General features: G+C 37.9%; 1 protein-coding gene across 1 annotated transcript in view; it reads right to left on the bottom strand.

Moving 5' to 3' along the window:
- Positions 1-20,943, bottom strand: part of LOC113031438 (semaphorin-7A) — a 41,687-nt gene that overhangs the window by 13,819 nt on the left and 6,925 nt on the right. Inside the window, exons 2-10 of the mRNA XM_026183511.1 lie at positions 17,262-17,401; positions 14,552-14,614; positions 11,115-11,210; positions 10,665-10,770; positions 6,626-6,733; positions 6,229-6,368; positions 5,302-5,480; positions 1,754-1,862; positions 1,362-1,572 (exon numbers count right to left, since the gene is read on the bottom strand). Coding sequence (XP_026039296.1) covers positions 1,362-1,572; positions 1,754-1,862; positions 5,302-5,480; positions 6,229-6,368; positions 6,626-6,733; positions 10,665-10,770; positions 11,115-11,210; positions 14,552-14,614; positions 17,262-17,401 — 1,152 coding nt within the window. The remainder of the gene's footprint in view (positions 1-1,361; positions 1,573-1,753; positions 1,863-5,301; positions 5,481-6,228; positions 6,369-6,625; positions 6,734-10,664; positions 10,771-11,114; positions 11,211-14,551; positions 14,615-17,261; positions 17,402-20,943) is intronic.

Here is a 20,943-nt window from a genome sequence, read left to right on the forward strand (position 1 = left end):
TTGTCTGTGGTTTCGAGGTGGACATGCGCTCATCACTTGTACCCCTTTTATTAAATTAAGACTGTAACAATGCAACTACCCAACTATGCATGAGCTGCCTGTCTTCTTCACTCACTAAAGACTGAATTATTTTAAGAAGGCAGCTTCTCACCATCATTTACACAGATACAAGAGCATGTATGAAATAATTTATGCAGACTGATGAGCTTGACGGGATACACAGAATGAATATTTATCCAGCACTCTGAGGTGGAGGTGATGCAATATTAAACAGAAGGGAAAATGAACGCTCTTAAACGACAATTCAGAAGTGATCACAAAGGGAATCTGAAAATTGTAAAAGCTGAACTGTAACATATAACCTGTGTTGTAATGGATAACACAAGCTCTGTTCTGCATGCCAATTACTGTCCCTGAAAGTAAAAACAAGAAACAGGAAATATTTTGTCAGTAGGAAACAGCAGTACAATGTGTTCCCACAGCCTCAGATACCAGTGTGACTCAAACTGCTCTACTTTCTTTTTAGGCCACCATAGAGACCCATTGCTGCTCATAGCTCACCATCCTTTCCCTCCTATTACTGGCACAGTTTGTAGAGCTCATAGTGAGAGGAAATCAATCTGCCTTTTTTAATACCACCAGAAAAGCTTTATGAATGACAAGCACATATACACTGCAGCAGTCACAATTTGCACTTTGAAAGATGACACTCACTCATCTTTGGTGAACTTGAGTGGTGAGACACTCATGGACACACGAGCATATGACTTGTGATGGTTGCCATAGTGATCTCCCTTAGGCACAACACAATTTTTCCAGTAACTGCTATGGGAAGCAGCAGCTCAGAATTGCTGCTTTGATCAAATAGAAATAGTCTTGTGAAGGCTATGGATTGTTTGACTAGATTTTGAGAAGAAAATATTTTGACAGTTTGTCAGTTTTTCACATTTAATATTCACAGCTTGTATTGAGAATTTAAGAATATCTTAGCGGTAATTTTTTTTAAATCATATTTTAGTCTGTGTTTGTTTTTCGTTTCTAATCTAGTGTTGCATGTTGAACCGGGACAGTAGAGAGTGGCTAATATGCAAATGCTGCTCATCAGAAGCAGTATTTGAAGTGAAGCGCAGAATATTATATTGTAAAGAAAAACAATTCTTAAGGAAAGGACTGCAGAGGTAAATGTAAATACTACTGATGTGGGGACAGTGCAGCTAAAGAACAGAAAATAGCTACTCATTAGTTGCTTTCAGATAGCTAACAAAACCCTTTAGCATGACAAGAGACATTGTAAGCTAACAACACACATAACAACACACAAGCACATGTGCTTGTACATAAACACACACTCAGACACACACCTGTTCCAAGGTAAAGAACGCTGTAGTGTTCATCGTTAACTGCCCGTACGATGTCCGCCACTGTATGTGTGATTTGGTCATCTGAGGGCAGGTCAAGTGGAGCCACACCAACAGGCCGGATCACATCCTCAATTTCTGGGTGGTATCTCATCACCCCAAGAGTTTTCACATTGTTTTGATTCTCCGCTGCTCCGGGGGTTTTGCGGAGACACTAAGGGAAAAAGTGACGAACTCTATTCCGATGGACTCCAAATAATTTATTTTGTATTGAGTCATTCCTTTATAAATAACACCTGAATTATATTTAAAAATATGAATTAACTCATTACATTTTTTGCACTGGGCTTTAATTAAAAAAATAGCAGGATTGATGGTTGTTAGGTTTTACTTACAGTCCCAGGGCGTGTGCCAGTGAGTTGACCGCTGTAGCCCTTCAGCTTAGATGTGGAGAAGGCCTGTTCAGTATCTTCAATGGAGTAGGCACAGATCACTGTTCTGCCCCTGAACAAAAGCAAGGAAGGAGTAATTACAACCACAATAAAGGCATGGAAAATGGCTTTTAAGTAGAAGACAAGAAGTTTGAGTCTGTGTCTGAGGTCAATGTATTATAGATACAACATTTCAAGTAATTATATTAATTGTACAAAGACTTAAAATTGCTACAGTTTATGTTTTCCGACTTTTCTCCTTTGTCTCCTTTGTCTTCAGTGAATCCACATTCACTGAATTTGATAATATTTGTCACTACCACATAGTCAGTAACTGCTCCCCTATAATACCTTCCAACTCTAACTCTTTTGTTTTAAATATTGCTGTAAGTGAGCTTTAATCACGGCTATACAAATATACACACATTCAGCGCAGACTTGGGTTGAGCTTAAACTTAAGTTTGTGTTTGTTACCAAATTATTGTGTTGATGTTGTAATTAAACCTGGAACAAAAGAGGGTATTTGTGTTTGCACCTAGCTCATGGCTGTACAGGGAGTGCAGAATTATTAGGCAGGTTGTATTTTTGAGGAATAATTTTATTATTGAACAACAACCATGTTCACAATGAACCCAAAAAACTCATTAATATCAAAGCTGAATGTTTTTGAAAGTAGTTTGTAGTTTGTTTTTAGTTTTAGCTATTTTAGGGGGATATCTGTGTGTGCAGGTGACTATTACTGTGCATAATTATTAGGCAACTTAACAAAAAACAAATATATACCCATTTCAATTATTTATTTTTACCAGTGAAACCAATATAACATCTCCACATTCACAAATATACATTTCTGACATTCAAAAACAAAACAAAAACAAATCAGCGACCAATATAGCCACCTTTCTTTGCAAGGACACTCAAAAGCCTGCCATCCATGGATTCTGTCAGTGTTTTGATCTGTTCACCATCAACATTGCGTGCAGCAGCAACCACAGCCTCCCAGACACTGTTCAGAGAGGTGTACTGTTTTCCCTCCTTGTAAATCTCACATTTGATGATGGACCACAGGTTCTCAATGGGGTTCAGATCAGGTGAACAAGGTGGCCATGTCATTAGTTTTTCTTCTTTTATACCCTTTCTTGCCAGCCACGCTGTGGAGTACTTGGACGCGTGTGATGGAGCATTGTCCTGCATGGAAATCATGTTTTTCTTGAAGGATGCAGACTTCTTCCTGTACCACTGCTTGAAGAAGGTGTCTTCCAGAAACTGGCAGTAGGACTGGGAGTTGAGCTTGACTCCATCCTCAACCCGAAAAGGCCCCACAAGCTCATCTTTGATGATACCAGCCCAAACCAGTACTCCACCTCCACCTTGCTGGCGTCTGAGTCGGACTGGAGCTCTCTGCCCTTTACCAATCCAGCCACGGGCCCATCCATCTGGCCCATCAAGACTCACTCTCATTTCATCAGTCCATAAAACCTTAGAAAAACCAGTCCTGAGATATTTCTTGGCCCAGTCTTGACGTTTCAGCTTGTGTGTCTTGTTCAGTGGTGGTCGTCTTTCAGCCTTTCTTACCTTGGCCATGTCTCTGAGTATTGCACACCTTGTGCTTTTGGGCACTCCAGTGATGTTGCAGCTCTGAAATATGGCCAAACTGGTGGCAAGTGGCATCTTGGCAGCTGCACGCTTGACTTTTCTCAGTTCATGGGCAGTTATTTTGCGCCTTGGTTTTTCCACACGCTTCTTGCGACCCTGTTGACTATTTTGAATGAAACGCTTGATTGTTCGATGATCACGCTTCAGAAGCTTTGCAATTTTGAGACTGCTGCATCCCTCTGCAAGTTATCTCACTATTTTTGACTTTTCTGAGCCTGTCAAGTCCTTCTTTTGACCCATTTTGCCAAAGGAAAGGAAGTTGCCTAATAATTATGCACACCTAATATAGGGTGTTGATGTCATTAGACCACACCCCTTCTCATTACAGAGATACACATCACCTAATATGCTTAATTGGTAGTAGGCTTTCGAGCCTATACAGCTTGGAGTAAGACAACATGCATGAAGAGGATGATGTGGACAAAATACTCATTTGCCTAATAATTCTGCACTCCCTGTATAGATCGGTTGTTCAGTATTATAGCCCAATCCTCACAAAGAGCTTTGTATTTCATTAGAGTGTTTAATCTAATACAGGGCATTTGTCAATTAACGATTTGATTAAATGCTTATCACATTTACACTGAGCAAGCCTATACAACTACACTTTTTATAATTAAGGTTGTAAAATGTCTATAATACTGTAAATAAGGGCAGTCACTATATATTGTTCATGTTTAGCTGATATATGGATCCATATACGTTACAGTTTGCAAACTTGTGTGTATTATTTTGGAATTTCCTTTGCACTAAATTTAATATGAGCAACAATTAATGTATGCCTCCAGCGGTTTATGATATTGTTTTGTGTATGGCAACTGATATCTCTGGAATGGAATATGCATTTACCGAAAACTATTTAACGGACTTGGAATCCAACACAAATTTTCTGTTGAAGTTAAAAGGAAAGAAAATGTTCTCTGGCAAGAACATTTCTTGCAAATGTGTGGTATGTGGTGTGTACTGTGTGGGTGGAGAAATGTAGGTTACTTTGTTATGTTATACATCTGCTTCATTTTATTTTCCCTTCATTTTTATTTTATTTTCATTTTTATTTTCCTAAAAGCTTGATCAGTACGTGATCACACGATCTTCCTCTTTTCATGGATGTATGGATGTAATAAAGGAGGACATGCAAAGGAGTGGTGTGACAGAGGATGCTAGGGATGGGTGAGATGGAGGCAGATGATCTGCTGTGGCAAACCCTAAAGAAAGCAGTGAGGAGAAGGAGGCAGAGGAGGAGGAGAAGATGATGAAGACAATCACAAAGATGAAGGAGATGATGATGCTGATGATGATTATGACTGGTCCGATACTGACCAAAAAAGCTGGATCAAATATCGGTGACAATAAGCTGATCCATAAGCTAACATCAGAGCGACAGCAGTTTGGATTACTTCATGCTGCTACACCAGCAGCTTCTATTTGTATGTTTATTTATTTATTTATTTATTACTTAACTGTAAACTGTGGTCAAAGTGAGCTGGCAAGAATAAAAAAGATCCAGTGCTGTCTCTCAAGAGCTCTTTCATTTTCACTCTATGTTCAATCAGCGAGCTTATATAAGAAGCCAGAAGGATGTTGGTTTGATATAACACTTGTTAGTTAAGATTTTAAGTTACATATGCTAACATAGGGTTCTTATCAACACCACGTTATGTAACTATTTCACTTCTGCTATCTCCTTTGATGTTATTCTACAGTGGATTCAATTGTTACATTTTATTTTATAAGATGGGAAAATTGAGCTTAATATTTCTTTGCACTTGAAAGATAAATTCCCATCTCTTCCTCACAGTGAGGGATATGCCAGATCTGGAATCAGAAAAAAGCAGGATCGGGTAATTCATACTTACCATGCATTGGAAAAGAGGCCATACAGAACCCCAGCCCTTTTATCCTGAGCAGTCAGTACTACTGCCTGCTTCAAGTTGTTGTACTGTTGCTGAGTGTTTCCTGCACCGCACATCACCCGTGCCTTCAAGAAGGTGGTCCAAGAGTCTGCCATCAGATTTTTGACACCCCCTTCATCAACCTTGAAATATAAATAAAGACGGTCATAACAATGTCCTGAAGGTGATTTTTTTCCTTTGAATTTTGGTCTGAAACCAGAACAAAATTAAAGTGTCCTCTGCAAAGATATTGTCCTCTAATCCAGGCCACCAGCAATCCTTTTCTCTTCTCTCTGTCAGTTTGGGAAAGAGTAATTTTGCTTGAATATACAGGATGGTCCTGTAACCTATAGTACACAGTACACAGGTGGGCACATCAAATCTAACTTTTTAAAACTTGCCCTCTAACAGATTTCTTTTAACTGAATTATGTGCATTCGGCAAAGTGGGACACAAGACAGAGCCACTGAACAAGCAGTCAGCAAACACATTAATGCTGTTTATTGTAACTGAACATGCACACCAACTGATGGAGAAGGGTGGACTAGCTCTCCTAAAAGTCACCTCCACAATATTCTAAAGCTGTCTGTGGAAGGATATGACTTAATTATGAATTACTAAGCACTTGGCAGGAGTCTTTGAGCCTTTGAGTTAAAGTTTCTGCTCAGTAAAGAGAGACTGGTCAGGACTTATTATGATGTTCTAGTTTGACACACTTTCCTAACTCCTAATTGCAACGGTAATCAATGAAAGCCTCAATGTTTTTCTTTAACCATCAATAATTTCATTAAGGATTATTTATTTTGAAATTCATTTAACAATCAATTGAGTGAGTCAGTCAGGAATCACATAGGAGAGCAGAAAATTTCCAAAAACGAGCAGGATGTTTACCATGCATATTCGGCCTATGCGAGCCCTGTATGGCTCCTCGTCCACTCTGGCTGTCTTGTTGAATTCACTGAAGAAAAAGTAGATTTCCTCCTTGTATTTTTCTGAGGAGGGGATTATAGATGCTCCAGCAAACTGTGGATCTGATAATGAGGCAGATAAGCAACACTTGATTATTTTACATAATAACATATTTTATTAGTGAAAAAAAAGAATTGGGAGAATCAGTAGCTGTGTAAACGGTTAATCACAGTAGTTAGATTTCTGAGAGTGAATACACCTACATGTTTTTTCCCAAGGGAATAATAGTAGATGATTTACAGACAGAACCACCCACCATCTCCATATGCATTAGTCTAAACCTGTACGGTTTCTGCGTGACTTCCCTCCTCCTACTCACTTAACAGCCAAACGTTCTCTGTCTTCAGGAGTTTCTGGGAGCCAAACGTACGCCGTATCGAGCCGGAATGACCTTCTACCGACGACATAGCAGAATACAGACTCCCATCTGAGATGGCGAGGAAGAAAAATGGACAAGAAAATAGAGGGTGAACAGTGGGTAAAAAAAATAGAAGGCATACTGCGAGCTTGATGGATTTGTACAAGGCTCAAGGGGAGAGGAAGAGAGATTGGAGTGACACAAGAAAAAGAGTGACTGAGAAAGATACAGAGAAGAGAACATTAAACAGAAAGCAGGGGAGTCGAGAAAAAAAAGAGGATCAGGGGACAAAGACAGAATTTTTAAAAAAAAACCAGGGGAGAGAAAGAATAGCCAGAGCAAAGAAGACATCAAGCCAGAATAGCTCACTGCACTGATGAGCAGCTACCAATCACCAAACCCCAGTTAGAGCTCCGTCTCCATAGCAATGCAGAGGGGAGCATTTGAAATCATGGCACTAACATCTTAATTAGGATTGATCTTTATTTGAATGCTGCTCAGCTCAAGCAAAGGGCCGGCTCGTTGCTTCCACAATCGATCCCAATCTGAAAGAGCATCCTGCAGTGCGACCTCTCACTGATTTGAGTGTTTCTTCAAACAACCCCTCTGAAGAGTGCGGTTTAACAGATAGTGTCTCTCATCAGGCAGTATGACCAATAAAATGTTAGTTTAATTAGAAACATCTCTATTATGTTAATGTGATCCCAAATAACCGCACAACCAGGAGCTCTATTTGTTGGGGAATGAAGCGGGGCATTTAGGTCTTGTAAATCAGTCTCATGAAACGGGTGAATTATATCACCGAAATTTGCCTTTGATTTAGGAGAAATACAAATTAAGAGCATTACAGTTCATTAGCAGATCTGCATTTTCACCAAATATGAACTGGGATTGCCACTCAAGAGGGTATGTAGAAATCCATCATCGCTGCTATGAACAGAGATGAGATAATTGGAGAAAAACAATAAATAAATAAATTCACTCACATAACAGACACTCACTGGTCTGTGGATGTTTAATTATGTGCATGATCTATTAAGGCACAGGAATACACATTAAACTCTCCATTTTCAAACAATTTTGAAACCTTTTGAGCATAGTTGGTGGTAGCAAGAAGACATGAGCTTTTCAGGGTGTCAGATGCAGCACTTTACATCAATGCTTTAGTGTTTGTGTCCTCTTTTACGTGCACCTAAATGCTATAGGTATTATTGTGTAAGTAAACTCATTAAGTGATTGATGTGGTGAATGCCATGTTCATTCAACTGCCTTCCACTAAGCGTTACTTTTAACTATATAAAATTGATTGAAATGACTTATGTTGCTCAACTGTGATGGATAAAAACATACAAAAAACATTTAACAGCTTTAAGTGCTGGAGGCATTAAATTAATAAATCATTACTTTCATTACTTCCTTTATTGATTTGTCATTAATTCTTTAATTAATGGATGACATATATTCTAAGGCTGGCTAATTAGTTTTACTTTTATAACCTCAAAACCAATATACTGGCCTATGGCTCCTGTCCACATATAGCATTTTATTAATGACTGGCACATGGTGACAGTGATAAATTGCACAGTAAGCTTTATATAATACATTATGTGGTTGCACAAGTGGGTCTGTACTTGTTAGATTGGAGTCATTAGAAATGAGTCATGATTTATTTTTGTTCAAAAGTGTTATGCTGAAGAAACTATTTAAAATCTGAACAATAAGGAATTAACCCAGATGGTAATTATTCATTCTTAAAGTACAATAATAGTTTCAAACCTATTTGCATTTACGTCATTTTGATGGCGCAAACTGAACAGAAGACTCAGATTTAATCCAGACACCATGTGCTCTAGAAAAGTAACACATTGGCTTTTAAAATCTGTAAACACATCAGTCCTGTAAAGCACTGACTCTTTAAAACACTGTGAGGTACTTCAGATAAAAGCATTCACTCATTTGCATTACATGAATAGAGGTTGATAATAAGAGACAGATGGCTCCTGGGAGTCAGAGGCACACAAGTGTCACACTGCTGCTCCTGTCGCAAATGAGCAAAGTTAATATAAAGATTTGAAGGTGGCTTTGTTCTAAAATAAGATCTTTGGCAAAGCTGTCACTTTGCCATAGAAAGTAAGAGTCCCTCGTACAAAAATGAACCGAGTGAGATTTGAGAAAAAAAACAAAAAACAATAACATTAATTCATCATTACTACCAGTTTCTTCTTTTATTATCCCAAAAGAATGATCACTGGGGATAAGCAGTGAAGTTGCGCACCCATAGTTGTTTTAACCTTTTATTATGGTTTTTGCTGTTCTGCTCATGTTTTATGCCTTTTATTCATTTTGTTAGTTGAATTTATACCTCATGTGAGCTGGTATGTCATTGTTTTTTTGTTTTTTAAATACATCTTTCATTTATTCTTCTGTACAGCACTTAGTGGTCGTGGTTGTTTTAAAGGCATTTCTAAAATCAGTTGTCAGCCACAGCCACAGCCAGGCTATTCTACTTTTAAAAAACAAAACCAAACCCAAAACAACCCACAATCTCGTTGTACATGTACAATGACAATAAAGGGCTATTCTATTCTATTCTATTCTCAAAACCAGAAGCCTCAAGATGCCCAAAGGCCAAATGATTAATCCCAAGGTCAACTTGTGATGTAAGCTATATCGAATTTTCATGAATAGCTGCCGGATGTCAATAATTATTAACAGGTCACATTTATTCTTCAGATCTTTATTAAAATTGGATTGTATTATCTTTAGGCCAACCCTCAGTGAAATTATAAGATGGATTCAAGATTTTCAAAGCCATTTGTTTCCTACTGCCAATGAAATTTGGCAGCAAAACTACCAGACAGAAAGTGAGATCAAATTTCAGCAACTGTTTGTTGGTACCAAACTTGGTCCACAGATGCAGCACTGTTCCCTGACATTCGAGATTTCTTGGGAAGCGCTGCAATGAACACAAAAATGCATTTTCTTTCTTATCACGTGCTTGCAGACACACGTTTAACAAGATCACATGAGTTGCCATGGTGACTGAACCCTGTTGAACCCCCTGCCCTCTTATTGCTGCTTGCAGATGAGTTTTTCTGTATTTCACTGTTGGTAACCATCACACCTGTAATCATCATTCAGTCTCATTCTGATTACAGGCTTCGCTGTAGCACAATTAATTTTGAGCTTTGATTGCTTTCATAAGATGCTAGTTTGATGTCCAGTTCTAACATCAATACTGACAGTAAAATGAATTGAACAGGATAGATTTTTTTACATAACTAAACTAAACGCCAGTATATTTGATTGACTGCCTTCAAAATTTGAAGATGTATTTTATTTTACAGCTATATAAATTATTTTCGTTACCTTTGCACCATTCTCAAGTCACATGCTCTTATGGGCTCAGTAATTCACAAATGTCACATGTAGTTTTGCTCTTTAAAATATAGGTGGGATTGTAGTATCATAGTAAGACACATGGAGTATATAACACCTGCGCTTCCTGTAGCCTTTGCCTATATTCTCTATGTTGATGCAGTTGAACCAAGCTCATCATAGTAAACTGTGTTAAGTGAATCCCAAGACTTTACTGTGATTTAACTAAATAAAAGACAGAACGAAATGAAGCAACAAATCCTAATTGAGGGCTAAGTTTGGATTGTGGATTTAGTTGTTAGTGTAGTTAATAGCTACCACCACTGTACTAATATTCTTATAGTTGTAAATTATATTCTTTTTGTTGCTGGTGTGGATGAGGGTCATTCTCTTCAGATCAAACCATCAAAAACTACCACAAACTCTCCTTTGGTTTGAACACTTAAGCCACATTGGACGCCAGTATGCTGTATGTTGCCTATAGCTGAGATCTGTTGGGTCTACTGAGTCTGCTTTGTCAGGCATATTTTATTGCAGTGCCTTCATTTGCTAGTATCAAAACAGTATTCTTTTCTATCATATACACATGAACTTACACTACTGCAGGTCTTTTTTGTGTTACCTGCAGGCAAGCTGATGGCCCTATGGGAAGGGAATTGCGGTGATATGTGAGAGGCTGAAGATATCTGCCCAGCACCCTGTACATCAGTCAGCACTGTGTCATTAACCTGCAGAAAGAAGGCAAAGACAATCAAGCCCAGTGGAGGTGTAGCTTTTAAACTCTATTCATTTCATTTTGTGTCTAAATGTATTACACCCAGCACCCACTTATCTTTCTACTACAACACAGAGTTTAGAACATTTCAACTTAGCCATGGGGTAACATATTCATCACGAAGTGAAAATGCTCTCTGTGGAAAGAAAAACTCCCAGCCCTTATCTAACCAACTAAGGAAATAAGAAAGAAGATAAATAAATTCTAATTACAATTGATCCATGGATTACTTAGACTCTAAGTGAAGCACTCACATCACTACAAAGGGAAGCACACGTACTTAAAGAAATCTCTTACCAGCATCCAGCACCTGGGGTTTCCAGCATTTGTCCCACATACTATGAATGTGTCATTTACTTTCTGAATGACTGTGATGAAATTATCACACTCCAGCTGTTAGAGAAAAAGGCACATGAGTGAGATAAACAGACATAGACAAAGGCAGAAAATGATTCAGAAGCAAGATGAAAATGGGAAGAAGTGCAGATAGGTAGAGGGATTACAGATTAAAATGAGAAAGGGAAAACAGAGGAGAGTATGTGAAAAAGAGATTAGAGAGAAAGGTACAGCACAAAGGGAGAAAGACAACAAAAAAACACACCAAGGGACTGAAAAAGCAAACAGGGAAAGAGCCCAATGTGGAATAGAGGGCTTGAGAGACAAAGCAAGAGCACAACACACGGCAGATTATGAGAGAAAGAGTGGATTACCAAAAGAGATTTAAGAAAAATTGGAAGCCATTCATGCGCCAAACATTTTTGGCAGACAGCACTCAGGAGGCTTAAACCTGCAGTACATCACTGCAATATTCCATATGCATGACTTATTTACTAAGCACAAAAAACAGACTCCTATCCCAAATCCACTGCTAGATGGAAGATGAAAATATATTCCTAGTATCCTCACAATTAATAGATGTTTGTTGGAATGTGCGTTTAATAAAAAATGAGATGTGTATTTTTTTCGTAAGCAATCTATCACAAATCCAAATGGGTCTCTGGAGACAGTGAAGGTGCATCGCAAAATCCAAAGACTGGGGCCAGAGCTTGTGTGAGTGTGAGTAGGTGGATATGTAGGTGGTTGGGTAGGCAATAGTGTGGGCTGACATTTATTTATTTATTTATGTTTGGTTTTCACTGAGCGTATGCAAGTTTCTATTCTTCTGAGAACTACTTTCGGCAGTGATTTTCAGTTGTTCAGGCTAAAATGCAGGAGTGAAGTCAAAGTAAGTGAGTTTAAATGTCAAGTTACATGCCTGAAATGCTATAAGCTATCTGGCGGAGGAACAAGCAAGTTTTTGTTCCTCAAGAAGCAAGCAAGAGGTACTTTTGAGTAAACTACCAACCATTCTTCACATATCAGAGTCCCCAAGCCATGCTATACTAACTGATGGGAAGTGAGTCATTTCTTCAGAACTAACAAAGCTCCTCCAGAGGCACAAACCACATCATTAAACTACTTTATGGAATGAGTGGCTGTCCTTGGGTTTGGTAGATTCAAGTTTAAAATCAGAACATTTCAACATGCAGAAAATTTCTTTGTAGCTGTCCCATTCAGAACAGTGTCAAAAAAGAGTTTTAGTTTCTTCTTGTTGTGTTCAATATGGTTTGTTTCTGTTGTTGTGTGTATTTATTGTGCATAGCTTTTGTAAAATGACTGTGCTGATGACTGATGTTGAAGTGGACAGACTCTTTAAAACCTTCTCGGATATGCGATCAGTCTGTGAAATTACACTCAGTCTGCTACCTACGGATAACTTTCAACCTTCATCTCACTTGTTTTTCACACACTCAGTGGTTGTGAATTACTGAAAATTTGGCCTCTTGTCCTTCATGGGACAAGGTTTTGCTGTATTTCATTCTCCACCATCTGTCATTATCAGACTTTCTGTAAGCTTTAGCTCTGGTTGCCCTTTCTTCTGTGCCATAACTTCAGCTACATCTTTTTGTTATCGGTTTTTGCCTTGTGATATGAAGGGTAATTTTTTGCTTTAGTAGAATTCTAGGCTGACTAAATGTTACCATCACATACATTCAGAAGTGCATTTTTGCACAGAGTAATCACTATAGAATTTGTAATTTACCTTCTATTTATCTCATCTAGGGAAAGAATGTAAGAGGTGCTGAACCAAAGCGCTTGTTGTGATTTCTTTGGTTGTTAGCAGATTGCTGGGGTCACAAATGGTTTGCATGGAAAACACTGACTCGTCTGTAAATATTGGCCATTTATTTTCTGGGCTATAGTGAAGCTTCTTTAAGTTTCACTTACAGCTTCACTACAGAAATCAGAAGTGGAGCACATTTGCCTTCAAACTTAACAGTGTGCCTTGCCACTGCAACCAACACGTTTCAAAAACTTTTTGAAGCCAGTAGATCTCTAGCTTGAGTCACACTTTTCACAGTTTCACTGGAACCTGGTGAGTAATTTGGCAGTGTTTGCAGACATGTAAACTTCTCCCATCTATAGTAAGGGCATCTGCAGCAATCTGCTACTGCACAAAGCTAGTGCAAGGACATTTTTGGTGCAACAATTTATATCTCGTTGTGACAAGTTTTAAACTAGCAACTGCCAGCAACCCCTACCAACCAATCACCAACCACCTATGTAATACACGCTTTTCCCTAGTGATTGCTTAAAGTGTGTCACTGATTGGTTTATAGGCCTGTGTGAATGGGGCTTTAGCAGTTGATTTCACAGAGACTGCCAGTTACCTCCTGCAACCAGTTGCAATGGGTTTTCACTGAACTGGTGGGTGCTTCTCTCTAGACCTCTTTGACCGGGGCCTTAGTTATGCTACTGTAGGCTCAGGCTTCTGGTGACTTCCAGTGAATACTGAGCATTTCTTTTCTATTCCTCCTTTTCAGCATCTTAACATTTGCACACCACCACTGCATGGCAGCTTACTTCTCACCACTCACAAGTGGTTGCTCATAAGTGGTGTTGTGAATGTATACTTCATAAACACAACTGCATTGAACTGAATTCACAACTTATTTAATTATTGTTCCATAAAATATTGAATTGAGAGACTTCCTCTGTCTGCTCTGGTATTATAGTGCTTCCATGCAGCAGGAATTGAATTATTTCTTTGTACAGCACATGGACTCTTGTGGCATCATAGTCCCAAAACTATACGTTGACCTTTACATTGCCTGCATAATGAAAGCTGGTAGGTGTAGGTGGTAAGTATTCAACTTAAGGTTTATAATCCCCTTATTTCCTTTACTTAACAAATGCAGATTTTGACCCTCAGTATTTAATGGAACGTATTGTGTCTTATTCTCAGAGTATTTAAACTCTCAATTGAAGATTTATCTTGCCACTTTTTTGTTTTAATACTGCTTTTCTCTCATTTTCTCTGTGGAGTCACAAATTATTCAATGTAATTATCCACTGCTCACTCAGCTGCACAGTGTTTGTTTATCGAGGTGACAGTGTCTCCTGTGTAATTTTATCTCATCTGCATGGATTATCATTTTCTATGCTGTTGTTTGTTAGTGCATGTTTTTACAATGCTCATTTGAATTATTTGGTGTCTTAAGTTCTTAAGATTTAACATAAGCTTTATGTGAATAATTGAATTGAAAAGTCAGACGTGAACATTCTGACATTGGACACAAACCTTGCTGCGGATGATAATAATGATGATGGTATAAGAAAGAGGATGATATCAATTATGGATGAGGGGTGTTGCTGAAGTGATGGAGGTGCTGACGGTGAAGAGGACTTTCTACCTCGAGTGGTGCAGCCTTTGCCTTGCAGGTATCAATTGCAGTCTGATCCGATACCACTGGGATCTGTGGGAGGAGTGATTGTTTAGTTTGTGCCAACTTACTTCAATATTCTCTGTTTCAGCATGCACTGAGCTGGCTGGAGCTTCTAAAATACAATACACACAATATTATATGACACTACGGCTTTTCAGTGCCTTCAAGAGTCACTTTATTACTTGACAGCTTCACTTTGGAGTCCTCGTCTTCCTTACCTTGCTTCCACATTTTCACAGAATATCCTTCAACAGCCCTACAGAAATGGCCATGAATTTGAAAGGAACATTCTCAGGGTAAAGTACACTGTTTTACAACAATGAAAATGTTTTAGCTCAATTCTCTGCTTTGAATTGGCAATTTGTGGACCATCTAAAACGATACCAGTGCATATTTTATATGCATTAATTTAAACAATTTACAATCGCTACACTTACTGTACATTGTAAGTCATACTAACCTTATTGGACAAATGACCAACAGTCAACTTCCGGTATGCATGGTGATTGTTGAATATTCCCTGACTAATTTGGAGTTACGCTCTACAGAAGAATCCAGGAATAGTGCGGAGGTCGACTGTGTAGTGTAATTCCTCCACTCTTACCTGGGACAGTCCTTCCACGAATGAGCAGTGTTAAGTTGCATAGCAAAATTATCCTTTTGAAAAAAATGCTTGTGCATTGTATCTGTCAAACAAGCTTTGGTTCTTCATTGCAAAGTAAATAACTGGGTTTTTTGACCTTTTACCACAAATGTCTGACTCTACAAGTGTTGAATCTCAATAAACAATCCCTCACTGTTTCATTCTGTGTCAGTGATATTAAGATTTGATGTATAATGCTCTTAGGCATTTATTTTCTTCTGTCTATACTCCTTGTCACCATTTAGTTTTCCATCCCTGTTTCCTGTTTTATTGTGTTAGGTTTTTGTCTGTGTGCATTATGTTCATTTCTGCTTCCTGTGTTATTAGTCAGACTTAGTTCAGTTGTGTTCTCACCTGTTTTTTATCATCAGTGTATTTAAGCCCTCAGTTTCCCTCTGTTCATTGTCTTGTCATCGTCAATCTCTTGCGTGCTTCCAGGTCAGCTCATCTCACTCACTCACTCACTCACCACTCACTCACTCACTCACTCACTCAGTGTCTTATGTTCTGTTTTTCTCGTGTTTGTAATAAACACCGTCCGCATCCTTCACCAGCCTGCATTTGGGTCCTCTCTTCTCTCTCTCCACACACTGACATGACAACTCCTCTAAGCTGCACTGCACGTAACTCATCCTGTCAAACTGTCACTTGCTGTGAAAATAAACGTAGAAACACACCATTTCACTTGAAAGCATCTCCTAATTGCCAAATACATCACCTCTCTCTGAGTCACAACCACCAAATAAGCCTTCGATCATTCCAAAAAGTAGGACATATTTATTTTTAGCAAACTATTTGAGTTTACAGTCAATTTCAATTTGCTTGGCTAGTCAGTGTTTATGCTGTAGTGCACACAGTGTAATCTCGTGCCTACAGTATCCTCACCTTATTAGCTCAGTGAATTATGTTTTCTATCCTCATAGAAAGAAATGAATGTATGCCTGACCTAACTGCCTTGGTCTTGACTAGATTTGCTTTAATGGGCCAGCAGCAGACTAGTGATCTCTCTCTCTCTCTGCCCTCTTTGGCTCTCTGTGTCGTCCTCACAGCAGGATAGCAGCTATATTTGTTTTCATCCCACAGCTCATATCAAACAGTAAGAGGGTTAGCCATACTTTCAAAAGCAAGAGACTTTTGTGAATTAAAATGCATTTACAGGGTGTCTATTTTCAGCAGGTATAGGAATTCTGGTTACATTTAATTCCCAGTGCCAAATACAGTTCATTTTCCAAGAAACACAATAAACACATCATCTAATGCTTACTAGTACCACAAACAGATTTCTTCAACAAATCTCATATGCTACCTTATAAAATAATACCATGCAATAATGTCCACCTCCTGACAACTTTGGTAAAGCAGTTCATTAATTAGACCTTCATTCATTCCAAAAAATTGAAACCAGGGATTTTAAGAATAAATACACAGTTGTCCATTAAGAATTTATCATAAAAAAGGTCAGACACCCCTGTTTTCCACTTCTTGAGTCTTTATGCAAAGTTAAGCTCACTATCTGCTAGAGTAGATGTGTAAAGAAAATGTTCCAAAGTGACTAAACAAATTTTAATAGCTCACTCCTATTCTATCCAGAGTAGACTGGCAGGTCTGTGCTAACATTGACTTCCCTGTTCACACCTGGAGGCTGCCCACTAACTGGTGCAGAATGTCTCTAATTTTTGGCTGTGGAAAAAAAATGATTCTTCATTTGGCTTAAAGGTCTGGATAGAGGTATTTAGAATCAGTCTCCCTAATTAAATCTCTACTTAGATCAATATTCTGCTGTGAGTCATACAACTTTTAATGACATCACGTCCAAACTCAGTTGCTGAAGTTGCTTATGAAGGTGGTGGACAGGGTCAAGGTTTGGAAGTATTTATGTGGCAGTTTGTCTTATCATTTATATTTACTTTACAGTTCCATATCTAAAATAAAATAGATAAATAAAATATACATAATAATACACCATCCTAAAAGAACCACTTTATTTAATCACCTGGGTATAAGTCAGAAAAATCAGCTAAAAGCAAACAGTACCTGCAGGTCACGAACCCCTCTGTATGTGAACGTCAACATGTAGAGCATTGCCTTGCCGCCTACGTAAAGGGTGTCACTCCCTTCCTGGTGGTACATGCTGATATAGTTCTCTGGTCTGTTGAAATGGAACCTGGAGGGCTCTGAGGGACAAATAAAAGGGATGAGCCAACAAATGAGAGCTTTGTCAGAGTACATTGTTGTTTTTGTTATGAAAATTTATGTTTTAACATGTACAATTAAAATGCTCCCTGTGGTAAAAGATTAAAAAAAAAAAAAAACAATGACAGCAGCAAACATTTCAGTTTTTAATAAAATCCGTTCCTACTGCTATAAACATATTTGTCAAGCTTTTGAATTCTTATTACTGCTGTCCATCATTTCCTCTCCTTTCTTGCTTGGTTAATGCTTGGTTATTATTCAGTAGTACAGTTTTGTGCACCTCTTGTTTACCCGTTGTATTTCCTTTTACCTTCAAAGGAAGGCCTTAATTCATCATAGCGTATATGGGCACACTGTGGTCATAAAGGGATAGACAATAGTCGGGTAATAGGCAAATTTGAAATAACATCTAATTCTACTGAGCCTGTCAAATTTGTTGCCTCAGTTTTTGGGTTTAGCTGAGAACAGGGAACCCAGTGTCACTCTGCTTTATTGTGTATTTAACTATGTTCGTCTGTATACCTTGGCTGTAACGAGTGGTTACTTGAGTTAATGTTACCTTCCTTTCAGCTTTGAGCAGTCTAACCATTCTCCTCTGACAACAGCAAGACAACACCATAAAACTGCTGCTCACTGGGTATTTTCTCCCTCACACCATTCTCTGTAAACCCCTAGAGAAATAAGGTTCAACTGTATCAGCAGTTTCTGAAAAAGTCAAACCAACCCATCTGGCACAAACACCCACGCCACATTCAAAGTTTCTTCCCCTTTCTGTTTTCTTTGCAGAACTCTTATAAGGTTGATTTCATGTTTTTCTTGGATTTTTGTGTGAAAACATTCAACTTTTAATTCTGGACCTTCCTCCTTATGTGTGTCTTTTTACCTGTGAACTATTAAAATACCACAGCTACTACAAAATAATTAAGAATAAAAAAGAGAAGTAAGGAGATGTAGATTTTTCAAATCATACTTTAAAAGCTGTTTCCAATTCATAAGAAATCAATAGAAAAATATATTATTGTAAGGTCAAAAACAGCAACAAAAGCTCAAGAAAGTAGTTTAGAAAGTACTGTCTAAGAATGCTTTGATTTATCAAAGCACTTGATCCAGTAGTACTGCCCTTTGTGGTTTTACATTAAACAGTGAGTCAACCCTGCTTATGTGTCAGAGGAAAAGGGCATCTGGTGGGAGCACAGAAATCTCCAGAATAATCATGTGGGCAAATCCTATCACAGATTGTTGGTTGAATCAAAAGTACATTTGGGCATCTCTGAATCACAGATCCAATCAGACTCACACTTACCTACACTGCAACTGTGCCTGTGTTTAGAAATAGATTAAAACCGCACCCACTAGTTAAAAGACAAATTTAAATAAAGAATGGCACCAAATGATTTTCCGGAGTTCTTAAAAGCTGTGTCTGATAGTGAATGCTATGGAACCAAAATATTAGAGTATAAAACATCTCATGCAGCCATCCTTTTTCATTTTGATTAGTCTTTGCTCCAGGAGATATTTCAACATTTTATTTGCTTAAAAGATACTTCAGAAAAACCTCTGAAAGCTTTACATCAAAAACTATCATGCCCCCATAAATGCTTCTGAGAGACTAGATGTTCTTTTTATCCCTGAAGTGAAAAAGACATCGAGTTTGATAGCAGGAACCAGGATGCAGTAGTGGTGAGTGGTAGCAATACAGGTTGCTGGCAAGTTTCTATGGAAACAGCGGCCGCTTTTATTGGCAGTAATCTACTTGATGAGCCTGGTACTTCACAAGGAAGTGAGAAACATACAAAGAAGTGGGCTATAGAGAAACTAGAGTATAGTTTCACAGTGATAGTCTTAAGGCAGACATAAGAGCGTGCAGATTTGAATAAACACAATAGATTTGTATGAATATTTGCTTTAGCAGTTAACAGAAGCAAAACGGGTTCCTAAGGCTATGTTACTTCACTCTTTTTTCGAAAGAGGAAAAAACAGTTAAGCTTCTTGGATTGGACAACAGCAAACATTTAAAAAAAAAAAAATCAGAATAAAATTGAAAGGTGTTCACCCAAATACAGCTTTACCACATGCAGTGGCCCTAATCCTCTTCTCTAATATGGGGACTTCCAAAAATGTAAAATTAGGAACCTTTGGTCCACATCTGAGACACTGTTTCAGTAAACCCAGCTTTCTCTACTCAGCACAACAATTTTATTATTTTATTTTGTTTTTTATGAAAGCCACCAGTCAGATGATGTCATTTCCTATTAGCAGCGTAGCCGTTGTTGTTGAAGGTCACTTTGCACCCCACAAGAATAAAGAGTGTAGAAGATCTAAAACAATAATTAATCTCTCAGAGTTGTTTTCCTCCTGATTATTACGTGGCATAATCTGAATATACCATAAAACAGAACAGTAGCTTTATCAGTTTTCAGTTAAGTGTGGTTTTCCTTAGCTAATGGTCTAAAATGCTTCCCCTGAGAGTACAGTGCTAAAACTGTGGGCACGTCTTTGCTTGATTAAAAAAATAAATAAGTAATTGGACCTTATATATAATCATGCATTACAATACATCAGAGCAGTGTTTCTAAGGTTTTTGAAGTGTTTTTTTTTTAATACCATATGACAAATAATATTTACACAGGCTGGATCTGTTTTATGGATTTAACCAGTCACAAATCCAGTGACCCTCACAGATCTGAATGTGTTAATCTTCTCTTTGCTGTATTGGATTGATGTACAAAAATATACATATATATTTTAAATATTATCATAAGAATATGCAATATTTATTATTACATGTTATGTTCCATCTAATAACAAGGCTTAAGTCCCAGTTTAAACCACATACTATCCACACTATCTTATTGGGTTCATATTATGTGAAGCGCTAAGAATTATGGTGTTATATTTAAATCTTTCAATATAAAGCGCCTTGAGGTGACTGTTGTTGTGATTTGTGTTGTATAAATAAAATTGAATTGAATTGAATTTAAATGACATCCACCAAGTCCAATCCAATAAAGCACCTTTTGGATGTAGTGGAATTGGATATTTGCATCATGGATGTGGAGATGACAAGTCTGCAGCAATTGTGTAATACCATCATGTCAATATGGTGAACAAATATCTGAGGAATGTTTCCATGTTAAAACTATACTACGAATCATTAAGGCAGTTCTGAAGGAAAAAGGGGGCCCAGCAAGGTACTAGCAAGGTAAACCTAATGAAGTGGCCAGTAAGTGTAGTAGTAATGGCTTGTTTGTAAAAGCCAAAATAAAATATATGATTTAGCCTTGCACATTGTACTTTTTGGGTCTCCAAATGATAATGAAAAAGATTTATTTTTAATCTTAAGTTTTTGTCCGTACAGTTGGGAATCACTTGAGAAAGTTTTGGTCTGCTTTTCTACTAATTGGGGAGATTCTGCAAAAATATGCTGACAGTCAGAGGAAAGATTTGGACATTTAGTCACAAAGTAAAAGACATTTTCCAAGTTGAAAAGAAAAATACTTGTGAATTCCATGGTTGTTCTGAG

Source organism: Astatotilapia calliptera, chromosome 11, assembly GCF_900246225.1.
Source record: "Astatotilapia calliptera chromosome 11, fAstCal1.2, whole genome shotgun sequence".
Taxonomy (NCBI): domain Eukaryota; kingdom Metazoa; phylum Chordata; class Actinopteri; order Cichliformes; family Cichlidae; genus Astatotilapia; species Astatotilapia calliptera.